Raw genomic sequence first — 20,753 nt, 5'->3', positions numbered from 1 at the left:
TCTGTCACGCCAGTTCCCATTAAGGGAAGTAAACTGGAGTTAGCAAGAGAAAACATGTCCCTAATTGGAGAAGCAGGGGCAGATGCCTGGGGCTACATAAAAGGCTGGGAGGAAGGAAGCAGGGAAAAGAGAACAGAAGAAAAGCGACAGCACTTCTCTCCTACATGCAGACATCAGAATCCAAGCTTTGTATGATGAAAAGGCGGTGGGATCACAGCCTATAAATAAATGGCATGAGTGGTTACTGAGCCCAAGGGTCTCCAAATGTCTTTGCCAGCAAAGCAGGGCAGGAGGATCCTGCTATACTCACCTGACAAAACTCTGTTAACTAACCAAACACTGTATTTGAAATAGATATTGGAAGGAAGGTGTCTATGAGAGGACTGACAGCTTAAGAAATGGTCCAAAATATGAAAGACAGTGACTATTATGGATATTTTCAGCTGTGAAGTAATGGGAGTCCAGCCAGTGGTTACTGGGGCTTGATATTTTGACAGCTAATAAAAATTCAACAAAAACTTCAACACAATACACATTTTAAATAACAATATCTTACACAAACTAAAACTAACTCACAACATAACAAAAAACTTCTCTTTAAGCAAATAAGGCACATGACAGTGCAAAATGGCAATTTCACATAACTAAAAACCTTCTAATATTTATAAGAAAAACAGGCTTCAATTACATTTAGTTCATTACAGCAGATTTTAGAATTTCACATCTCACTTGTTCACTAAATCAGGATTATAAAAATTTTGAGATACACGATTTGTCTAATTCTTTCGTCCATGATCTTAATTTTGTGGGAAAGAATTAATCAATGAAAAAGAAGTAAATTGGAGGAAGAATATACACTGATACAACCCAAACTATTTTGCCTGAAACAACTGACTAGTCATTCTGGGCAATTATAATGCAACTAGTTAAAGTAATTATGTTTTTATAACACTAGATAATAAAGAACCACAGGACTTGCCATATGTGATAAGATAACCAGCTTGTCTAGTCTGTTATTCTGTTTTATATCATACTAAAACACCTTTTGACTACAAAGATGAAAATAATTTTGTAGTTATTCTCTTGACACTAGAAACACTAGATTTGAAATACAACATATACTAATTTTTTCTTGCATAATGAATAATAATTTAAAAATAAACTTAATGAGATCCTACATTACATTCATTTTTTCCCTAAAAATATCTGGTGAATGATGAAGATTTCAATTTTCGTATCATATTTTGACATGGAAGGTTTTGCTACACAGCAAGCATATAACTGCAACTTACCAAACAGGCTAACACCAGTTGCGTAAAATGATCTCTCTTGCTTTTTTCTTCTAAACAACTTGTTTCAATATCTGAAGTAAAGGAATATGGGGAAGAGGAAAATGAGACATTAGAGGTCAGAGACATCTCTTTTTGGTTTCTCTCTGATTTCTATAAGCAGCAAAGAAGCCCTCCCCCCCTTTTTTGTGATGAATCCTGGTAAAAAAAATCTGTTTGCGTAGATTTTTTTGTGTAATCTCACATTTGAGATTCAGTTATGCTTCACATTCTAATTCTGTGCCTACTCTAACCATTAATTAACACTTGGCTTACTGTAACATTTACTGCATGATTACATTGATAAAAATAATTCACATACTGCACAGCTACAGAGCCAGCTGTTAACATTGGTGGCACAAATGCAGGAGGCAAGAATGAATAACAAGAGAATCCTCTTGTTCCTCTTGTCTGCCCTTCTCTCTGAGTGAAGGCCAATCATAACGTTTTGCTCAAAGTTACAAATGCTTCAGAATTACCAACAACCTCCGTTCCTGAGATGTTCATAATTCTGAAGTTCTACTGTACTCTGTACAGCAGCAATGGCAACCTAGGCTACTGAGTGGGCTGCAAGATTGTCATAACCAAGGCAGTCTCCCTGGATAGGATAGTTTTACTAACTTTCCTTATATATCTAGAACTTACAGGGTGTACCGAATGAGCCACAGCAGTGCTTTTATTGAATACAGAGGGAGCAAATGGCTCTCAGAGTCAATATTGTGTGCTATCAGAATGCACCTCTCTTCAAGTGTCCTTGCTTTACATGTCACCTCAGTTATACTGATAGGAAAAAACCTATGTAGGCAGAAACCAGAGGAACCTGACAACCCAGTCTGTAGGCAATAGGGATGTGAATGGTTAACTAGTTAACCGGTGGGCTGAAGTCTGCCAGCAATGGGCCCAACACAGTACGCTGCGGGTAGGGGCACTCCAATCTGGCTCCGGAGCAGCACCCTCTTGAGGTAGGTCTGCCCCAGTGCTCCGCTGGTGAGGGTACCCCAGCCCAGCCGGAGCAGCCCCAGCATGCTGCAGCTCTCACCTATGGTGGGACCAGTCCAGCACATTGTGGGGCAAGGGCGCTCCAACCCAGCATTCCATGGGAAGAGGTGTTCTAACCCAGCTGGAGCAGCCCCTACCGGAGGCGGAGGGATAGCTCCAGTCTGCCCACGGCAGCTCCCCATCCACCCTGTTTAAGCAGTTAACCAATTAAACATTAATCAGTTAACTAGTTAACTGATTAAACAGGATTTTATGTTCCTAGTAGGCAACTGTAAAAAAAAAAAAAAAAGTTTCAAGGGCCACACACAGAACCTTAATGGGCATGTGGCTGACAGGCTGAAGTTTGCCCATCACTGCTATACAATACTCTCTGCCTGAAACTGGTAAAAAGCTATGTTCCCCTTATGTCACTGGTCTACCCTCCCTGTACTTTATCTCTGCATTCTTTCTTTCTGCTGTTACAGTCAGCTGCCGGAGCAGTTACATGAGAGAGCCGTTGAGGTAGTTAATCAGGTCCTACAGAAGTGCTCAGCCCTCTACACAGTAACCACGAAACAATTCCTGTTCAGAATAGTTTAGATTCCCTTTATTCATCAAGACAGGGTACAGTAGGGAAAGAACCCCTACAAGAAAATGTAAAGACAAAAACAATGGGAAAATGGAGAGAGAACAGAAATGAGGAGAAAATGCCAATGAGGTGCTGCCAGACTGCCCACCCACTCACAAGGGCTTTAAACTTAGCATCTCAAATCTACTGCCATAATCTGTTGAGTTCAATTTGATAAAAAGTCTGGACTGAATATTCATTCAGAAGACTGCCTTAACATTGTGATCTTTCTAATACTACCTAGATATATTTTACTCTTCTTACACATGCTTAATTCCCACAGAGATAAAACATCAGAAATGCATCCTCAGTGTTTCTTAGTTCACATTTTTTACTTTTCTTCCTAGGACAGAATCTTAGATTCATGTGTGCTGTCACCTCCAAAGTGTATTAGGCTAGCAGTATCAGCAAGATTCAAAAGGACAAAAACCACTCTGATTAAATTCAGTGTTTGATATGTTGTCTTTAAAAAACTGGCAAGTGGATTGTAGACCTAAGAAAATTGAGAACCATTGCACTGTAGTGTTTGAAGGCAGCTCAGCATTTCCACCGTCAAATGAAGAATATCTCTAAATTTAGCAGTTTGTAATATATCCAAGGCTAAAATCATGGCAATACTAAGTTTGGTACCAAATACTTATCCTACAGAAGTTACTTTAAAAAAAAACTAAATACATTAACACTAATGGCAGAAACTTAAATTCTGCTAGTTCTAGTGAGCTACATAATAGTCCACTTGTAACTAGCATCAATTTCCTTGATTTTTAAATAACATAAATATAGCTTGGTAAGGCAAAAGAAGTGTTTTTACTATGCATATACTCATTTATATAAAAGGCAAAAGCAAAAACCATGAATTGTATTAGTTTATAATGCACTTTACATTACTGAAACTACAAACATTCAAATACATTTCAAATGTTATTTTATATAACATTTTGGAATTTCAAGATTTTGGTGACAGAACCCCCACTTCTTCTCCACTAAGCTGTGGCAGTGATGAAAAGAAGAAAGAAACTTACCCAATATGCAGAAGACATCAGCAAGGATGGAGGACATGTCATCCCGAAATTCCTAACAAAACAAAAACACAGTAAATATAGGAACACCACAATGTGCAGTTAGAATGTTTTTGTCTATGAAGAAATAGTTCCTTGACAGAAATCTCAAATTAGATCCTCTAACACTACTCTTGTTAAATCAATGAACAGAAGTGGTAGGATATGCCTGATGAATTTGATAAAATGTAAGAAAATATTAATACAAAATAAACCATTATCAAGTTAGTTAAAAGGACCTAAAAGAAAACTCTAAAAAAAATCTCGGTGACGGTTAAACCCATGTCTGAGGGTATGGTGTAAATTTTAAGAAGTGCACTGAATTACCAATGTTATTATTAAAGGCTGACAAGGCACGCCTATTTTAAGTCCCTGTTTTCGTATGCTTCTATTACTCTGTTTTAGAATTAAGTTTTCTTTATTTACTCTCAAACTCAAAGATACTTTTTTGGGTGCATTAAGATTCAATTAACCTGTTTTGGGTTCTTTTTATTATAATACAAGGTGGTAATGCACATCAAATAGAAAGACGTAAGGATATTCATCAGGATATTTCTGCCTGATCATACTGAAGAATATTGCAAGCCAGCTAAGTTTGACAAAGTTTAGATTAATGATCAAATTAAAAATTTTAAGCATGTCTGCATTAGCAGTACATTCATTTTCCTAAATATCTCAAGTGTATAGTTCAAATCACAGCCAGTTGTATTTATTTGTATAATTATCCAAAAAATATGTAGTCACAAAAGTCCTGACATTTGCACTTGCAAAATCCCAACCTTAATATTGTTTTTAATTTAAATTTACATATTAAAACTTACATTTCATAAAAGTTAAAATGACTAAACATTGCTTAACAACAGCAATGGTTGCTGTTGCAGAAATGATGAAAATAAGAGGTAGCCTATCAGAGGGACAAATAGCAGTCAAGTATCTTAAGTCAAGTCAATGCAGGTACCCTTAATTGTTATTTGAGCCTTTGAATATCCCCCTTAATTTACAAAATGGCTTTATGTAACAAATCAAAATGACACCATATATTTTTTATCCAAATACTAACACCCAATATTTCCAGAACTAGGGGTTCCTGTTTCACCTGAGGATAAGTCTATTGAAAAGACAATACCATATAAATCAGGGTAGGTAAAAATATTAAACAGTCAATTGTTTTAATTAAAACAAAGTTATTTTTAAAAAGAAAAATTTATTTCAATTTGAAATTGAGAATTTATTTTAATTACTATATTTACTTAAATCTATTATATCAGTTACATAAAAATAATATTAAAGTGCATGTTTGCTATCATCAGAAATTAAAGATATTCAAACTACTGAAATCATGAAGTTATTGGGGTAGCATGTAACATGGTTCTCAACCATCAACTCATCTAGATATTTGTCTAGCTTTGATAGAATCATAGAATACTAGGACTGGAAGGGACCACGAGAGGTCATGGAGTCCAGTCCCCTGCCCTCATGGCAGGACCAAGTACTGTCTAGACCATCCCTGATAGACATTTATCTAACCTACTCTTAAATATCTCCACAGATGGAGACTCCACAACCTCCCTGGGCAGTGTGTAACCACTTTGACAGTTAGGAATTTTTTCCTAACGTCCAACCTAAACCTCCCTTGCTGCAGTTTAAGCCCGTTGCTTCTTGTTCTATTCTCAGAGGCCAAGATGAACAAGTTTTCTCCCTCCTCCTTATGACACCCTTTTAGATACCTGAAAACTGCAATCATGTCCCCCCCTCAATCTTCTCTTTTCCAAACTAAACAAACCTAATTCTTTCACCCTTCCTTCATAGGTCATGTTCTCTAGACCTTTAATCATTCTTGCTGCTCTTCTCCAGACCCTCTCCAATTTCTCCACATCTTTTTTGAAATGCGGTGCCCAGAACTGGACACAATACTCCAACAGAGGCCTAACTAGTGCAGAATAGAGTGGAAGAATGACTTCACCTGTCTTGCTCACAACACACCTGTTAATGCATCCCAGAATCATGTTTGCTTTTTTTGCAACAGCATCACACTGTTGACTCATATTTAGCTTGTGGTCCACTATAACCCCTAGATCCCTTCTGCCGTACTCTATCCCAGACAGTCGCTTCTCATTCTGTATGCGTGACACTGATTGTTCCTTCCTAAGTGGAACACTTTGCATTTCTCTTTATTAAACTTCATCCTGTTTACCTCAGATCATTTCTCCAATTTGTCCACATCATTTTGAATTATGACCCTATCCTCCAAATCAGTTGCAACCCCTCCCAGCTTGGTATCATCTGCAAACTTAATAAGCATACTTTCAATGCCAATATCTAAATCGTTGATGAAGATATTGAACAGAACCGGTCCCAAAACAGACCCCTGCAGAGCCCCACTTGTTATACCTTTCCAGCAGGATTCAGAACCATTAATAACTACTCTCTGAGTATGGTTATCCAGCCAGTTATGCACCCCCCTTATAGTAGCCACATCTAAGTTGTATTTGCCTAGTTTATTGATAAGAATATCATGTGAGACCGTATCAAATGCATTACTAAAGTCTACATATACCACGTCCACCGCTTCTCCCTTAGCCACAAGACTCGCTATCCTATCAAAGAAAGCTATCAGATTGGTTTGACATGATTTGTTCTTTATAAATCCATGCTGGCTGTTTCCTATCACCTTACCACCTTCCAAGTGTTTGCAGATGATTTCCTTAATTACTTGCTCCATTATCTTCCCTGGCACAGAAGTTAAACTAACTGGTCTGTATTTTTCTCGGTTATTCTTCTTTCCCTTTTTATAGATGGGCACTATATTTGCCCTTTTCCAGTCTTCTGGAATCTCTCGTGTCTCCCATGATTTTCCAAAGATGATAGTTAGAGGCTCAGATACCTCCTCTATCAGCTCCTTGAGTATTCTAGGATGCATTTCATCAGGCCTTGGTGACTTGCAGGCTTCTAACCTTTCTAAGTGATTTTTAACTTGGTCTTTTTTTATTTTATCTTCTAAACCTCCTCCCTTCCCACTAGCATTAACTATGTTAGGTATTCCTTCATCAAACTTCTCGGTGAAGACCAAAACAAAGAAGTCAATAAACATCTTTGCCATTTCCAGGTTTCCTGTTACTGTTTCTCCATCCTCGCTGACCAGTGGGCCTACCTGTCCTTGGTCTTCCTATTGCTTCTCATGTATTTATAAAAAGTCTTGTTGTTTCCCTTTATTCCTGTAGCTAGTTTGAGCTCATTTTGTGCCTTTGCCTTTCTAATCTTTCCCCTGCATTCCTGTGTTGTCTGCCTATATTCATCCTTTGTAATTTGTCCTAATTTCCATTTTTTATATGACTCCTTTTTATTTTTAGATCTCGTGGTTAAGCCAGGGCAGTCTTTTGCCATATTTTCTATCTTTCCTGTGCAGCGGAATAGCTTGCTTTTGGGCCCTTAGCAATGTCCCTTTGAAAAACTGCCAACTCTCCTCAGTTGTTTTTCCCCTCAGTCTTGATTCCCATGGGACCTTACCCATCAGCTCTCTGAGCTTACCAAAATCTGCCTTCCTGAAATCCACTGTCTCTATTTTGCTATTCTCCCTTCTACCTTTCCTTAGAATTGTGAACTCTATGATTTCCCGATCACTTTCACCCAAGTTGTCTTCCACTTTCAAATTCTCAATCAGTTCCTCCCTATTTGTTAAAATCAAATCTAGAACAGCTTCCCCTGGTAGCTTTTTCAACGTTTTGAAATAAAAAGTTGTCACCGATGCAGTCCAAGAACTTATTGGATAGTCTGTATCCCGCTGTGTTAGTGTCCCAACATATATCTGGATAGTTAAAGTCCCCCATCACCACCAAATCTTGGGCTTTGGATGATTTTGTTACTTTACAACAAGCTACATAAAAAATACTAATGCAGTCAGTACAAACTAAAATTTCATACGACGACTTGTATACACTGCTCTATACACTGAAATATAAGTATAATATTTATATCCAAATTCATTTATTTTATAACTATCTGGTACAAATGAGAAAGTAGGCAATTGTTCAGTATTAGTGTGCTGTGACACTTTTGTGTTTTTGTCTGATTTTGTAAGCAAGCAGTTTGTAAGTGAGGTGGAAGTTGGTACACATCAAATCAGATTCCTGAAAATGGTACTGTAGTCTGGAAAGGTTGAGAGCCACTGTCCTCCAAATGCCACTGGATAAGCACCTAAGAACCAGAACTTATTGAAGTGCTAAATACACCTATGAAAGCAATAGCCCAGGGTTGGCCAAGCTATTAAACAAAGAGTGCCGAAACAGTGGCAAAAAAAATGCAAAGAGCTGCACCAAAATTGTTGAGAAAAAAAAGGACACTGCCCCTTTAAAAACTGCAGGCAGGTTTTTTGGCCACATCAGGCTCCCGTCGGCCGATGCCATCTTGCCAGAGCCATTTTGCAGTGCCAGACTGCTCCCCTGCCCCTGGTGAGTTGGAGCCGGGACCCGATTTCAGGGGCACGTGGGGCTGCTTCGCAAGCCACGGGGGAGGTGAATGGTGGCTGCCCCAGCCAGTGGGGCCAAGTGCCACATGCAGGGTGGCTGCTCCTGTGACCGTTCTCCTCCCTCTCTACTCGGTGGGAGCCTCCCCCTGGCCTCCAGCTGCTCCCAGCCAGTAGGTATACACATTATTATTATGCATTATTAAGAGCAGAGGAAAATATGAATGTGCAGAATGTGTGAACACTGTCAGACCTATTAGTACTGGCTCTTTAATTCTGGTACAACTAAGGAAAAAAGTTTGGACTGCAGAATACTCTTTAACAAGTATTAGCAACTAATTTATTCTTTTTTTAAAGTGTGTGTGTGTGTATATGCAGCAGTTTTTCATATTCTTGTTAACCATCATGTCCCTCCTCCTTTGGTTTGCCTGATATACCATGATTTGGTCCCTGATTTGCCTGATATACCATGGGCTAAAATTACCATAATGAATATGCAAACTTTGCAGTGCCGGTGCACCAATGGTTTTTTGAGTTTTCCGGTCCACAGTATAAAAAAGGTTGGGAACCACTGATTTAAATGAAGCATGTACATATCCATTTTATTTTTCAAAAAATAAAAATTGAGATAAGGGCTTGAGCAACACCAGGTAAATCTTCTAGTTCTTATAAACTGAAGGACATGGTGACCAGAATAAAATCAGTTCAGTTCACTGACTACCAAAATAATGCTTCATTTGTTAATAAATGTTAGTTTTAAATGCACTACAGGTTTTCATAAACTGAGAAGCAAATTTAAAGGAGTTTTATCTATCTAACAAACAAACTATTTTTAAAAAGTTAGTTTTGTGCATTTCTGATGGAATCACAATTTCCATCCAAATACAGATGGGTGCAAACCCAAGGTAAAAAAACATCAATCATCTAGTTAATAAGAAATGTACCACCTACCATTTTGTAATGTAATAAAGAAGTAAAAATTTAGAATCTGATTAGATACATATTACCTATACAATATGAGAAATATATTTCCATATGGAATATCCTTCTGGTCAGCAAAAGGAAATACCAAATTTAGCATAAGGGCTGTATTCAGTGGTATGTAAATATAATAAGTAAAACGCACAACAGCTAAACAACATTTAAAATGGTTATCTAAATCAATTTACCTTTTTTGTCCCCTCATAGCCTCAGTCCTGAGGTATTTGTTAAATATGTTGGCAATTTAAGTGAGCTCCACATAAATCAGACCTAGCTTTAGTTTAAAAATCCACAATGCTGTTTTAGAGCTACCCCAGATACTCACTCTTCCCTCCTGAATGTTGTAGTATAGAAACTAGTTTCTACAGCAAAAGTACTGATTGTAAAAACTGAAAGGCTTCACTACCACAATGGATACATAGAAAAATAAAAGTTAAAAAAGATCGAAACTTCCCAGTCAAAAATGAACTTGCATTTGAGTTAGGGATGTGAAAGTGTAAATGTTTACATGGTTAACCGATGAACCTGGACTCACTGTTTAATATTCATGGTTACACCAAGCCCTTTTCTTCCCCTCCGCACTGCTGCCTCTGTGTCAGCTTTTAAGCCAGCTGTGACACGCATTGGCTCTCATGGAGCCACCTGACAACCTCCCACTTCTGCCCACCCCAACTGTCTTTGTATCAGAGATAGCAGAGGCAGCCAGCATGCATCCAGAGATGACTTTAAGCCTGCTCCCTGCGTGCGCCAGCTCCTGACTGTCCCCACCCTGGTGTAACTGCTGAATTTTTCAGCAGTTACACCATTACATAATTAAACGCATTTTAACATATCTGATTTGAGTATCATATGTATGTCTATAAAATATTTGTTTCTCTCTTCAGCTTTTCACCAGATGATCCTCAATATACTTTCCATGAATACTAGCCTTGGGAAATTTTCATTCACTTTAGTGTACTTTAGCAGGAAAGATGTAGCATTATCAACATATTCTTTATAATAGTCCTGATACAATAGTTATAATTGCATATGAGTAATATTTGTCATATCAATATTTCCATTCCCTCATTCTTCGCAACACATTCTAGAACTTAATAATTTATTAAAGCTTAATAAATACATACATACATACATACATACCCTGGCTTAACAAAAGGAAAACTGATCTCTCTTTAGACTTAAAGGGTGTAGAGGTGAATTATGAAATCTTAAGATCTGTCACCATAAATCAAGTTTTTCCACAACACTGGAAAACAAAATGCTAAAGCTATTATTAAGATTTTTAAGAGTCAAAAGTGCCACATTGGAATTATACTTCTAAGCCCACCTCCCTCAACCGTTGTATCTATATCAGCAGAAGAACTTATCCTGCCAACACAGTGGCATCCACACAGTCACTTAAGTCAGTGTAAATTACATCACTCAGGGTGCATCTACACAGCACCCAAAACTCAAAATAAGATATGCAATTTGTGCTACACAATTTGCGCTATGCAAACTGTGCAGCTTATTTTGAGTCTATTTTGAAAGAGGCTATTTCGAAATTTGGCGCTACCTATACAGTGCCAAATTTCAAGATAATATGCTATTTAGAGCCATCCCTTAACCCTCATACAATGAGGTTTACGTCTACAGGGTATGCTGTGTTTCTGCTGTTTAGCTTTTATTCTGATAAAATCAGTAATTAATTAAAATATTAAATACATCTACAGCAAGTAGTACAAATATATACTTACTATAACATCGCTGAGAACATTAGAAGCTTGATCGTGCTTGAGGTTTCCCTTGACAACATGATTTGCAAGCTCATACAGAGCCTGCTGGATATCTATCAAACATAAAACAGCTGCATTAGGAACATGAGTGCTAGGTAATCCTTGGTCTAACTTTTAATGAAAATCTACAGTGATGCTGCAGACTTGGTGCAGTTAATGGTCAAAGAGCATGTGATTTTTCTCTGCTTCAACCTAAAGATTATTTGCACAAGGCCTAGAGATCCCAATCTGTCCTCCTGGTGGCAGGCACTGCATAATCACATAGCAAAACATGGTCCTTGCCCTAGAGATTCTACAGGAAGAGAGTAAATGCCATAGACTAAAATGGGATAATTATTACACTGGGTCTCATGCACAGCAATGAGTTTCACTGTCTAAAGTTCAGCATGAAAACACATTTGTATAGACTGAATAAATTAAGGATTACATCATGACAAAAGAAAATACTATAATAAATTAAGCTGCAGCTATAAAAATTAAGAACATCAATATTTACTTTTTAGGTAGAAAATTAAACACTTTGTCAGGCTGAATTCTTTGCAGAGAACAAGTGAGAGAAAAACTCCTATGACTAAATAATGTCACACGCTTCAGAGTGTTACATTAAATTGCAAAATTCTTCACTGCTCCTTGAAACAGACTATGTATTTGAGGAAAATTATAGAACATTAAATAAATGCATGTTTTGTGCGCATGGTTCCAAAGTTAAAAATAGGTGGTTACAATATTTTCAACATAAAACACCTTATTACAGTGTGAGTAATACATTAATAATGACCCATGTGGCTAAAAGCCAACACACAAAGAAGAAATATTTTAACTATGTGCATAATTATATTATAGAACGGGGATGGCCAAACTGCAATTTCTTAGCCAACATGTGGATCTTTTACAATACATCTTGCAGAGTCCACTTTGCCCACTCCCCCACTCTCCACCTAGCAGACTGAGGAGAAACAGGATGTTAAGGCTAAGAGCATCTGCCAGAAATGACTGGTACCTGCTGGAAGGGGACACAATGTAAAGATCTCCCTCAACACCTGAGTCATGCCCTCCTACGCGTGCTCTCTCTTGCCCTTAGCAGCCCCTCCTGAAGCTCCCATGTGATAACTCTGCAAGGCAACAGCAAACAGCTGGGAACTGAAGGGAGGAACTTCTGCTTTAGCTCCTGGGCAGGGAGGAGCAGCAAAAGAAGTGACTCTCCCTGCAGCTCCCAGATGTTTGCCACTGCCTCTCCACATGAAGATCTAGCAGCTTCTGTCAGGACCAGACCAGAGCCAGTGCAGCTGTCCTCAAGGTGCTCTGGCAGTGGCTGATGTGGCTGGCTACAGGGCCACTGGAGTGGCTGGCTACAAAGTTGCTCCAGCAGCAGCCAGTCAGGCTATCCACTAGGGATGCCTGAGCAGCTGGCTCCACGGCCAATTGCTTGGGCAGTCCTGGAGTCATCCACACTGGCAGCTGAAGATGTCACCGAGATCACAGTAAATCATGGATTCCATGACTTCTATCATCTCCCTAACACTGAGCTTTAGTTACAGGCTATGTCTACAATACAAACCAGGGGATTCCACTGCTCACATATACATTTGCACAGACTTTCATTGAGCTAGAACCAATATAAATAGCAGCGTAGCCAGAGTAGCACTGGTAGTAACAACAGAGGCACTACTGAGCCGTACTGAGTACAGTAGACTTCCGATAATCCGGAACCTTTGAGACCTAGCAGGTGCCGGATTATCGGATATGCCAGACTATCAGGAGGTACTATAAACTGGTTATACATATATACACTCTATATAAAGCGTTTTTAACCCTTTTTATTGTAGCACAAGCACTGTCCAGCATCACACAATGCCTGTGGCAGACTGACTCGGTCCTGTCCAGTTTCGCTTGGTTCAGCTGCTGCCGCTGGTGCTTTGTGACTCATTTTTTGCCAAAGTTCACTCACTAGGCTCTTGCCATTTTGATGCTGGATTATCGAGAGTGCCATACAACTGGATGCTGGACAATTGGAGTTTTACTGTACAAACACCTGAAACTGGTGTGTGTATACATTTGGTAAGGCTGAAGTATTTGCGACCAGGTATTGGCCCTCACAACCACAACCGAAGCTGGCTACCAGGCAAATATGAAGACCGGCACAGCTCTTGTCAATCTGTCAGCTGAATACAACACAATGTAGCACAAGGGACGACTATGCAAACTATCGAGGTTGATTCAGTGCAGGCAGACGTTTCGGCTATTGACAGCAATGCTTGGCAACTGCCGGTTTCATGTGCACCTCAACAACAGCATTAGCAGATCCAGAACTCTGAACAACTGTCTCCCTCAGGGCTCCGTACTGGCACCATCATTATTCAACATCTCAGTGACATCCCAAAATCTGGTGTTGCAATGTTTATTTATGCAGATGATATCGCACTGGCTGTACAATCGCAATCTCTCCAAACTGTCAGCCAGATGCTAAAATCTGACCTACTCATCATATCCAACTACCTACAGAAGTGGCAGCTCAAACCGAACCCAGACAAAACCGTGGTTACAGCTTTTCATCTAGATAACCGTAACGCCACTGCAAAACTTAATGTTGCTTTTTGTGGGAAAAAGATGGTCTACAAGCCTCATCACAAATACTTAGGCATTACCCTTGGTCACATGCTCTCCTTCTGACGACACCTGGAACAAACAAAGAAGAAACTAAAGCCAAGGATCAACCACCTAAGAAAACTTGCTACAACCGGTTTGGGAGCTGGAGCATGTACTTTGAGGGCCTCAGCAATAACCCTAGTGTGCTCTGTTGCTGAATATTGCTCCCCTGTGTGGTCAGAAAGTGCCCACACAAAGCTAGTTGACACTCAACTGAACAGAGCCATGTGAGTGATAATAGGAACTTTAAAGACCACTGCCGTAGAATGGTTACCGCCACTGGTAACCATCACCCCACCAAGCATCCGTCAACGGGAGTAGGAATGAAGATACCAACGTATCAACCACAGCAGCCAACCTCTTCCCATCCAGAAATACCTCGATCAGCCTCCAACATCCCATCTAAAATCTCGCAAGCCACCTGGCAGTTAGCAAAGGAAGTCAAAACAATGTTAAGAAACTATGGCAAGCTGAATGGCAGCAAGTAGACATCCCAAACAAATATCTTGTGTCAGATCCCACCAGTGAGCAGAAAGATTTCGATCTTCCCCGGAGACTGCGGGGTGTGTTCTAACCGGCTTAGAACCAGTCAGGGCAAGTGCTGTTATCCACTGCATAAGTAGAATTTGTTGCCATCACCACTTTGTGGATGTCCCACTCCGCAAACTACGCACCACATTGTTGCAGAATGCCCAATACGAAAATTTATTGGCTCACTGGAGGATATCCATAATCTAACCAGCGACGCTGTTCGCTGGCTGGAGAGTTTGGACGTCCAACTTTGATGAAAACTACAGTGTTGAACACGACATTTGAAAGAAAAAGACCAATGCCTCTGAAGCAGAAGCCAGTGCTACATGTGGCTACACTGCTCTTTATACTTGTGCTAGCTTACTGGGTATTACCTAAAGTATGTGAACATAATCAGGGGAAAAAATCACACTGCCACCAAGCCATGAAGACATAGCCATACAAAACACTCAATTGAAAATATTCAACAACAGTGTGTTCAAGCAGTACTTAGATCATGGTATAACCCAACTACTCTGTACATTTGGGATTACAAAATTCTAACCTACAATTACATTAATAGTATGGAATTGATTGATTTTGGACTTGGGCAAGAAGCTCTTAATTTTCTTTAATACAGGTTGAACCTCACTGGTCCAGCACCCTCGGGACCTGACCAGTGCCAAACCTGAGAATTTGCCAAGCCACAGGAAGTCAATACGGTAGGAAGTGCATCTCTTCATTTTTATTTCACAAATAAAGGCAAGGCGAATAAAGGGAACAATGCTTGCAATGCTGCTTAATAATTTATTACTGCACCGATACATCCTATATAAGTCTAAGCCAAGCCAAGGGTTATAAGCTCTCTTCATAACAAAAAGTGTTAATGTTGTTACACATTTTCTCTGTATTAGCACAAGGAAATAAGTACATAAAGGATAAAAAACAGGCTTACACTTAACAGCATTATCAGCACTTCCACTGCTTGCTGGATTCTTAGAAGAAATTTAAGGGTAATTTAGAGCTAAATAACAGCACAGAACGAAGAGCCAGGACAAGAGGCTGCAAACAAACCTTATGGGACCATGGGAAATTTGGCCACACACAATAAGTGGCCCTCCCACTAACTAAAATCATGCCAGACCATGGATGTTGCTGGACTAGAGAGTGCTGGATTGGAAAGATACAATCAGTATAGTATTCCTAATGAAGGAACTCGAATTCATCAGTGCTTAAGCCAAACTATTAGAACTCAGGAGAGGACATCAGACCTCCATACTGCAGCATATGAACCATACAGTACTGGCCAATTTCAGAGACAAGGATAATCAACTATATGACCTCAAGTCTGATCCAGTATGACAACTCCTATGCTCCTATCCTCTGCTGTGAATCCCCATTCACTGATTATACTAATTTTCAAAATAGCTGAAGTCAGTCCAAGATATTTTTTCCAAAAGCAGCTGCAATATTGAGAAAGGGCATATCTTCTGAATAAATAATGGTATCATCTCAGAAGTAAACTTGGGAAAGGAGAGGTGTTCTTTAAGCGTTAGGCAGATATTTACTGTATCTGAAGTAGAGAATTAAGAAGCAATTTATAGCATCTCAACATACGCTGAAGAAATAATAAAGAAAGCATGATACCTTAATCATCAGATGAGACAGACACACACTCAATTACACTTGCAGACCACCTGTTCTCTGCTTAATTTTAAATGTATTCTAAGAGACAGACAGGGTCTGGGGCACATGTTGAAGTTTAGCCCAAAACCTCTTGGGAGCAGAAACTGCCCTATTTGCTTATACAGTACATACCCCCAATGGAACCATAATCGTTGAAATAGATAAATATGAGCTCCCCAGAAGACTGTGAGCCTGATTTCTTCTGACTAGTCTTATAACGCAAAACACTGATTTAAATGGAGTTATTCACATTTTACATCATTGTGAGAGCAGAATCAGACCCTTATTTCTTTTAACTGAATGACAATTGTTCAGTTTTAGAGACTGCATAATTTTCAATTTTTAAATTATATCACCAAATCTCCTAAAATTTTTCAATCAGAAGGAAACATTACAAATCCTAGAGAGATTTATAAAAGTTCAATGAAAGTTTGCATCTCAAGTCAATTCTGGAAGATGACTGAAAACAGATCATTTTGGGCCATTAGCCTTGTACTAAAACAGTGAATTATACTAAACTTATTTGGGAGTTAAAACATTTTTTGCAATTTTGCTGATTTGTTAAACGTTAAATACTTTTTACTTTGCAAAATTAATTATAATCACATTTCCATTTCACAATAAATAATCCCCTCTGCTTTTATCGTTTCCCCAGGCAACTGTTTTAACAAGATCCCCAGACACCACCTAAACAAAGTAAGCAGCTTTGTAGACTCCAAAATATTGAATCTTTCCTTTCAGGGAATCAGAGCAAACAAAGCAAAAACTCAATTTTTCTTGTTTATGTTGCAAAATTATGTTTTTCTGTTTGTCCTTGGACATTTTAATTATTCTAGTTCTTAAAGTCCTCATCAAAATTATAAGTATATACATTTTAGAATTAACATTAAAACCTTTTAAAAATTGAAACTTTAGAAACTAAAATTGGCATTATAGTTACCCAAATAAGTAAGAAAGACAAATTAGAAACCAAGAACTATAACTCTATAGGTGCAAACTGAACAATATGTTTAAGAATTTATACTTGCACTACTAACCGCTATCTCTATGTTCCAAGCATTTTTCGTTTATATAGTTCCTTGTTAGAATGAAACTCAGGTCTCCACAAAATGTAAGTAGTTGGGCTTCACACATGAAATTTCACAAGAAGCTAGGAGGAAGGAATTCACTTCTCTAACCGAAAACTGATTGTGGGTCTGCAGAGAACTCCCTCTGCATCCTTTCTATGTGAATGTTTGAGGTTAACTGAACTTGTACAAAGGGGATATCTTCCTTGCTGTATACACTAAGCTCCTCTCCTTACTATGTAGGCATCACTGTACACCACCATTCCCTCCAGGCACACATTTGGACTTGATCAATTTCATATATATATTGACTAATTTAATAATTGTGTAACTTCAAAATTTTAGCAGTTACATGACTATTCGACAGTCCCTAGCGATGAGGCTGTCAGTCGGTGTGCTCCCAGCCCAGGGGAGCCCCTTGCCACCCCCACTTGCTGCCTCTGAAGCAGAGGCAACAGCGCGGGGTGGTACACAGGAGCTAGTCCACAAGGGGAGCCTATTTATACATCAGCTCCTCTCAAGAACTGTCTGCCCTCTCATCGCAATGCTGTCTGCCCTCTCATCGCAATGCTGTCTCTATCAGAGGTAGCAGCAGGGGGGCAGGGGGCAGAGGAGGCTGCTCTGTGGGATGAGGGCACAGCCTCTGTCTGCTGTGGGTCTGGGCTCATTGTGAACAGGGACTGCTCTGTGGAATGGCGGAGCAACCTCTGTCTGTGGGGAACTCAGTTAGGGGCTGGCCTGCCACGGACAGAATGTGCTCTGGTGCAGCCTCCCCTGCCCAACCTGACGCAGCTGCCTCTCATAGAGGCAGCATCCTGGGGAGCGTGGCAAACGACTCCACAGACACCAGCTGCCACCTCCGCCGCTGCTTCAGATACAGAAATCGCAAGGGGGTTGAGTATACTCGATAGGATTAACCAATAAGTCCAGGCTTATCAGTTAATCATATAGTCGACTACATGCTGACATCCCTAACACAAACACACAAACACTCCAAATATATTAGATAATATCAACTTACCTCTGAAAGTCACATTTTCATGGCTTTTATTTTCACTGAGTGTACGGCATAATTGTAAACTGAAATGAGAAATACTGTTTATATCATTTCAGTTTTCAAACTCCATCATGAAATTTAATTACAAAAATCATATAGAATAGCAAAATGTACTATATGTATCAACTTATTTATTTTGACAAACAAAATTATTTGAAAACCAAAACAACCTTTACTCAATACTTAAAACTAAAATTAGGCTGCTAATTTAGAAAAGTTACAAATGCAGTGGTGAAAATGATTTCCCTCTCACATGCTATATCCATATAGTAGTATTTCTATACAGCAACTTCTGGATTGCCACAATTTCTCAGCACGAGTACCAGAGAACTGAGAAATTAAGGCAAGATAAGGACATGAAAGTAGGCAAGATAGCACTCCCTTTACATAATATCTTCAAGACGTGACATGCAAATATCTTTTTGGTGAGCATTATTGAACTTTTGCCCGGATGTATATTGGAAATATTTATTCATTTTTTAATGCTAGGCATAAAGCAGTCACATGATTTCATAGAACATAATCCAGCAAGGGCAGATGCATGCACACATTATTAAAAGCTATCTGAATCTTTAAATAAAAAATATTTTTTTTAATTATAGGCTGGAGCAGGCCTGGGCAAAATACAGTCCGCCAAGCCACCGGATCCAGCCCACAGACACTGTGGGGAGCCCCAAGCAGGCTCTCTGCTTACTTTGCCCCAACCAAACAGCGCTCAGAAATGCAACTCCCAAGAGAGTTTTATTTAAAAACTGAGAGTTCGGGAGGGGGGCGGTAAGCTTTAGGAGCTGCTTCCACCCTCAGCACAATCCCGTTGGCCAGCTTCTGGCCAGAAACCAACCAATGGGAGCTGCCCGTTTCAATAACAAGCAGCCATGAAGCAGCTGCTGCTAGTGTGGGGGCGGGGCAGGCAGCAGTGTTCCTGCTAAAGAGCAAAGCAGCATAGCTTCCCAGGTGATCAATCAGCCCCACCCAGTCAGTCAACTGTGCACTGAGCTCTGAGCCCCTGACTGGTTAGGGCTGATCAATTACCTGTGAAGCTGTGCAATCCTGTAACTTGAAGGGAACACTGGCTAAAAGGGAGGCTGATTCAAGAATGGCTGCTAGCTGTTAAGGCTTCTGGCCAGATTCTGCCTCTGGCACCCCAACTTCTTCCTTCCCCAATCCTCTGCCCCCTACTCCAGATACCAAATCCTCTGCATGTATATCCCCTCCCAGATCCGGCACTCCAATCTCCTGCCCCAGATCACGTCCCCTTCTGCCCTAGCTCACAACCCAAATCCCTGCCCTCCCTCCCGTACCCCACTTTCCTGCACTAGGTCACTATCCAACCCCCTGCACCTCAGTCCAGTGCCCCAGGTCACAGCTGCCTCCTTCATCAAAAGTCCCTCCCTTACCCTAAGCTCCCTTCTACACACAACCTCCATCCCAGACCCCGCATCTCCTCCATTAGTATCATGGAAGATGCCCTCAACCACTTTCTTGGAATGCCCCCCCCCCCCCCATATCAAAAATTATTGCCCACTCCTGGGCTGGAGAGTTCTGTCCTCTGGATCAATATCTGTGATATGCAAAACCCCTATTTAAAAAAAAATGTCTACACGACAGTATTCTACATAGATCATAGACAGAGCTATTTAAATAATCTTGCGTCCATTTAAAATACTGGATTGTGAAACAGAAGACCCCATAACAGCGGTCATCAACCAGTAGATCGGGAGCTACCAGTAGATCTTGGAGCCTCTGACAGGTGATCCTGACTGGTTTGGCTGGGAAGCTATCATGTGCTATCACTTCAGGTGCCCCTGCCCCCACTGTCCTGCTGCTCCTGCTCTCTGCCTTGGAGCTGCCCCTTGGGAAGCCTCCTGCTTGCTATGCAGGATGTGGGAGGGAGATGGGAGGGTGCTGATGTCAGGGTGTCCCTCTTCCCCCCCCCCCCCACTCCTGTACCCTGTCTCCACACAGAAGAGGATGGAGGGAGCTTGGCAATGCAAATCTCTGTCATTCTCACATGTCTCTGTCATTCTCACAAACACACATAGGCGTGCGCAGGGGGTGTGGTGGGTGTGCCCAGGCACACCCTAATGTCTAAAAAAAAAGTGGCTTTGCGTTTTAATTTAATCACACGATACGCTCTTTTAGTTTTAAAGTATGGATTGTTGTATTATCCAATAAGCGCAGAATTACGTAATATAGATGTTGTAGAAATGTATAGAAAGCCCGCATTCCCTCGCAGCATGTCCTTAATGATTGAGTATTCAATAAATGTTCTCCTTTTAAAAAAAAATAATTCCCTGGGCGCACACCCTAATGAAATCTGCTGCGCACGCCTATGCAAACACACACTGTCCTTTTTTCATCTCCTGCCCCAACACATACATTTGAGAGGGTGAGGGTTGTTTCTACTTTTACTGCTTGCAAAGTGGGTTCTTTTTAGTTTTTGACTGGTCTGTGCCTTTCATAACTTTCATTTCTCTCTTATGCTTACATTTAATTATTTGAGTATTGAGTTCTAAAATGCAGAACCTGTCATGGCTGGAGTAATTATCCCTGTGGCAATTGTGCTCCTGGAGGTGG

At 40.1% G+C, this 20,753-nt stretch overlaps 1 protein-coding gene across 2 annotated transcripts in view; it reads right to left on the bottom strand.

The window, feature by feature from the left end:
* Positions 1-20,753, bottom strand: part of THOC2 (THO complex subunit 2) — a 121,078-nt gene that overhangs the window by 92,462 nt on the left and 7,863 nt on the right. For both annotated transcript variants that reach the window (XM_014569712.3, XM_006115394.4), the window contains exons 2-5: positions 18,141-18,199; positions 11,172-11,263; positions 3,957-4,008; positions 1,293-1,363 (exon numbers count right to left, since the gene is read on the bottom strand). In XM_014569712.3, the coding sequence (XP_014425198.3) occupies positions 1,293-1,363; positions 3,957-4,008; positions 11,172-11,263; positions 18,141-18,199 (274 nt within the window). The remainder of the gene's footprint in view (positions 1-1,292; positions 1,364-3,956; positions 4,009-11,171; positions 11,264-18,140; positions 18,200-20,753) is intronic.

Source organism: Pelodiscus sinensis, chromosome 13 (assembly GCF_049634645.1).
Source record: "Pelodiscus sinensis isolate JC-2024 chromosome 13, ASM4963464v1, whole genome shotgun sequence".
NCBI classification, from domain to species: domain Eukaryota; kingdom Metazoa; phylum Chordata; order Testudines; family Trionychidae; genus Pelodiscus; species Pelodiscus sinensis.
This window is presented reverse-complemented; position numbering and strand designations above follow the sequence as displayed.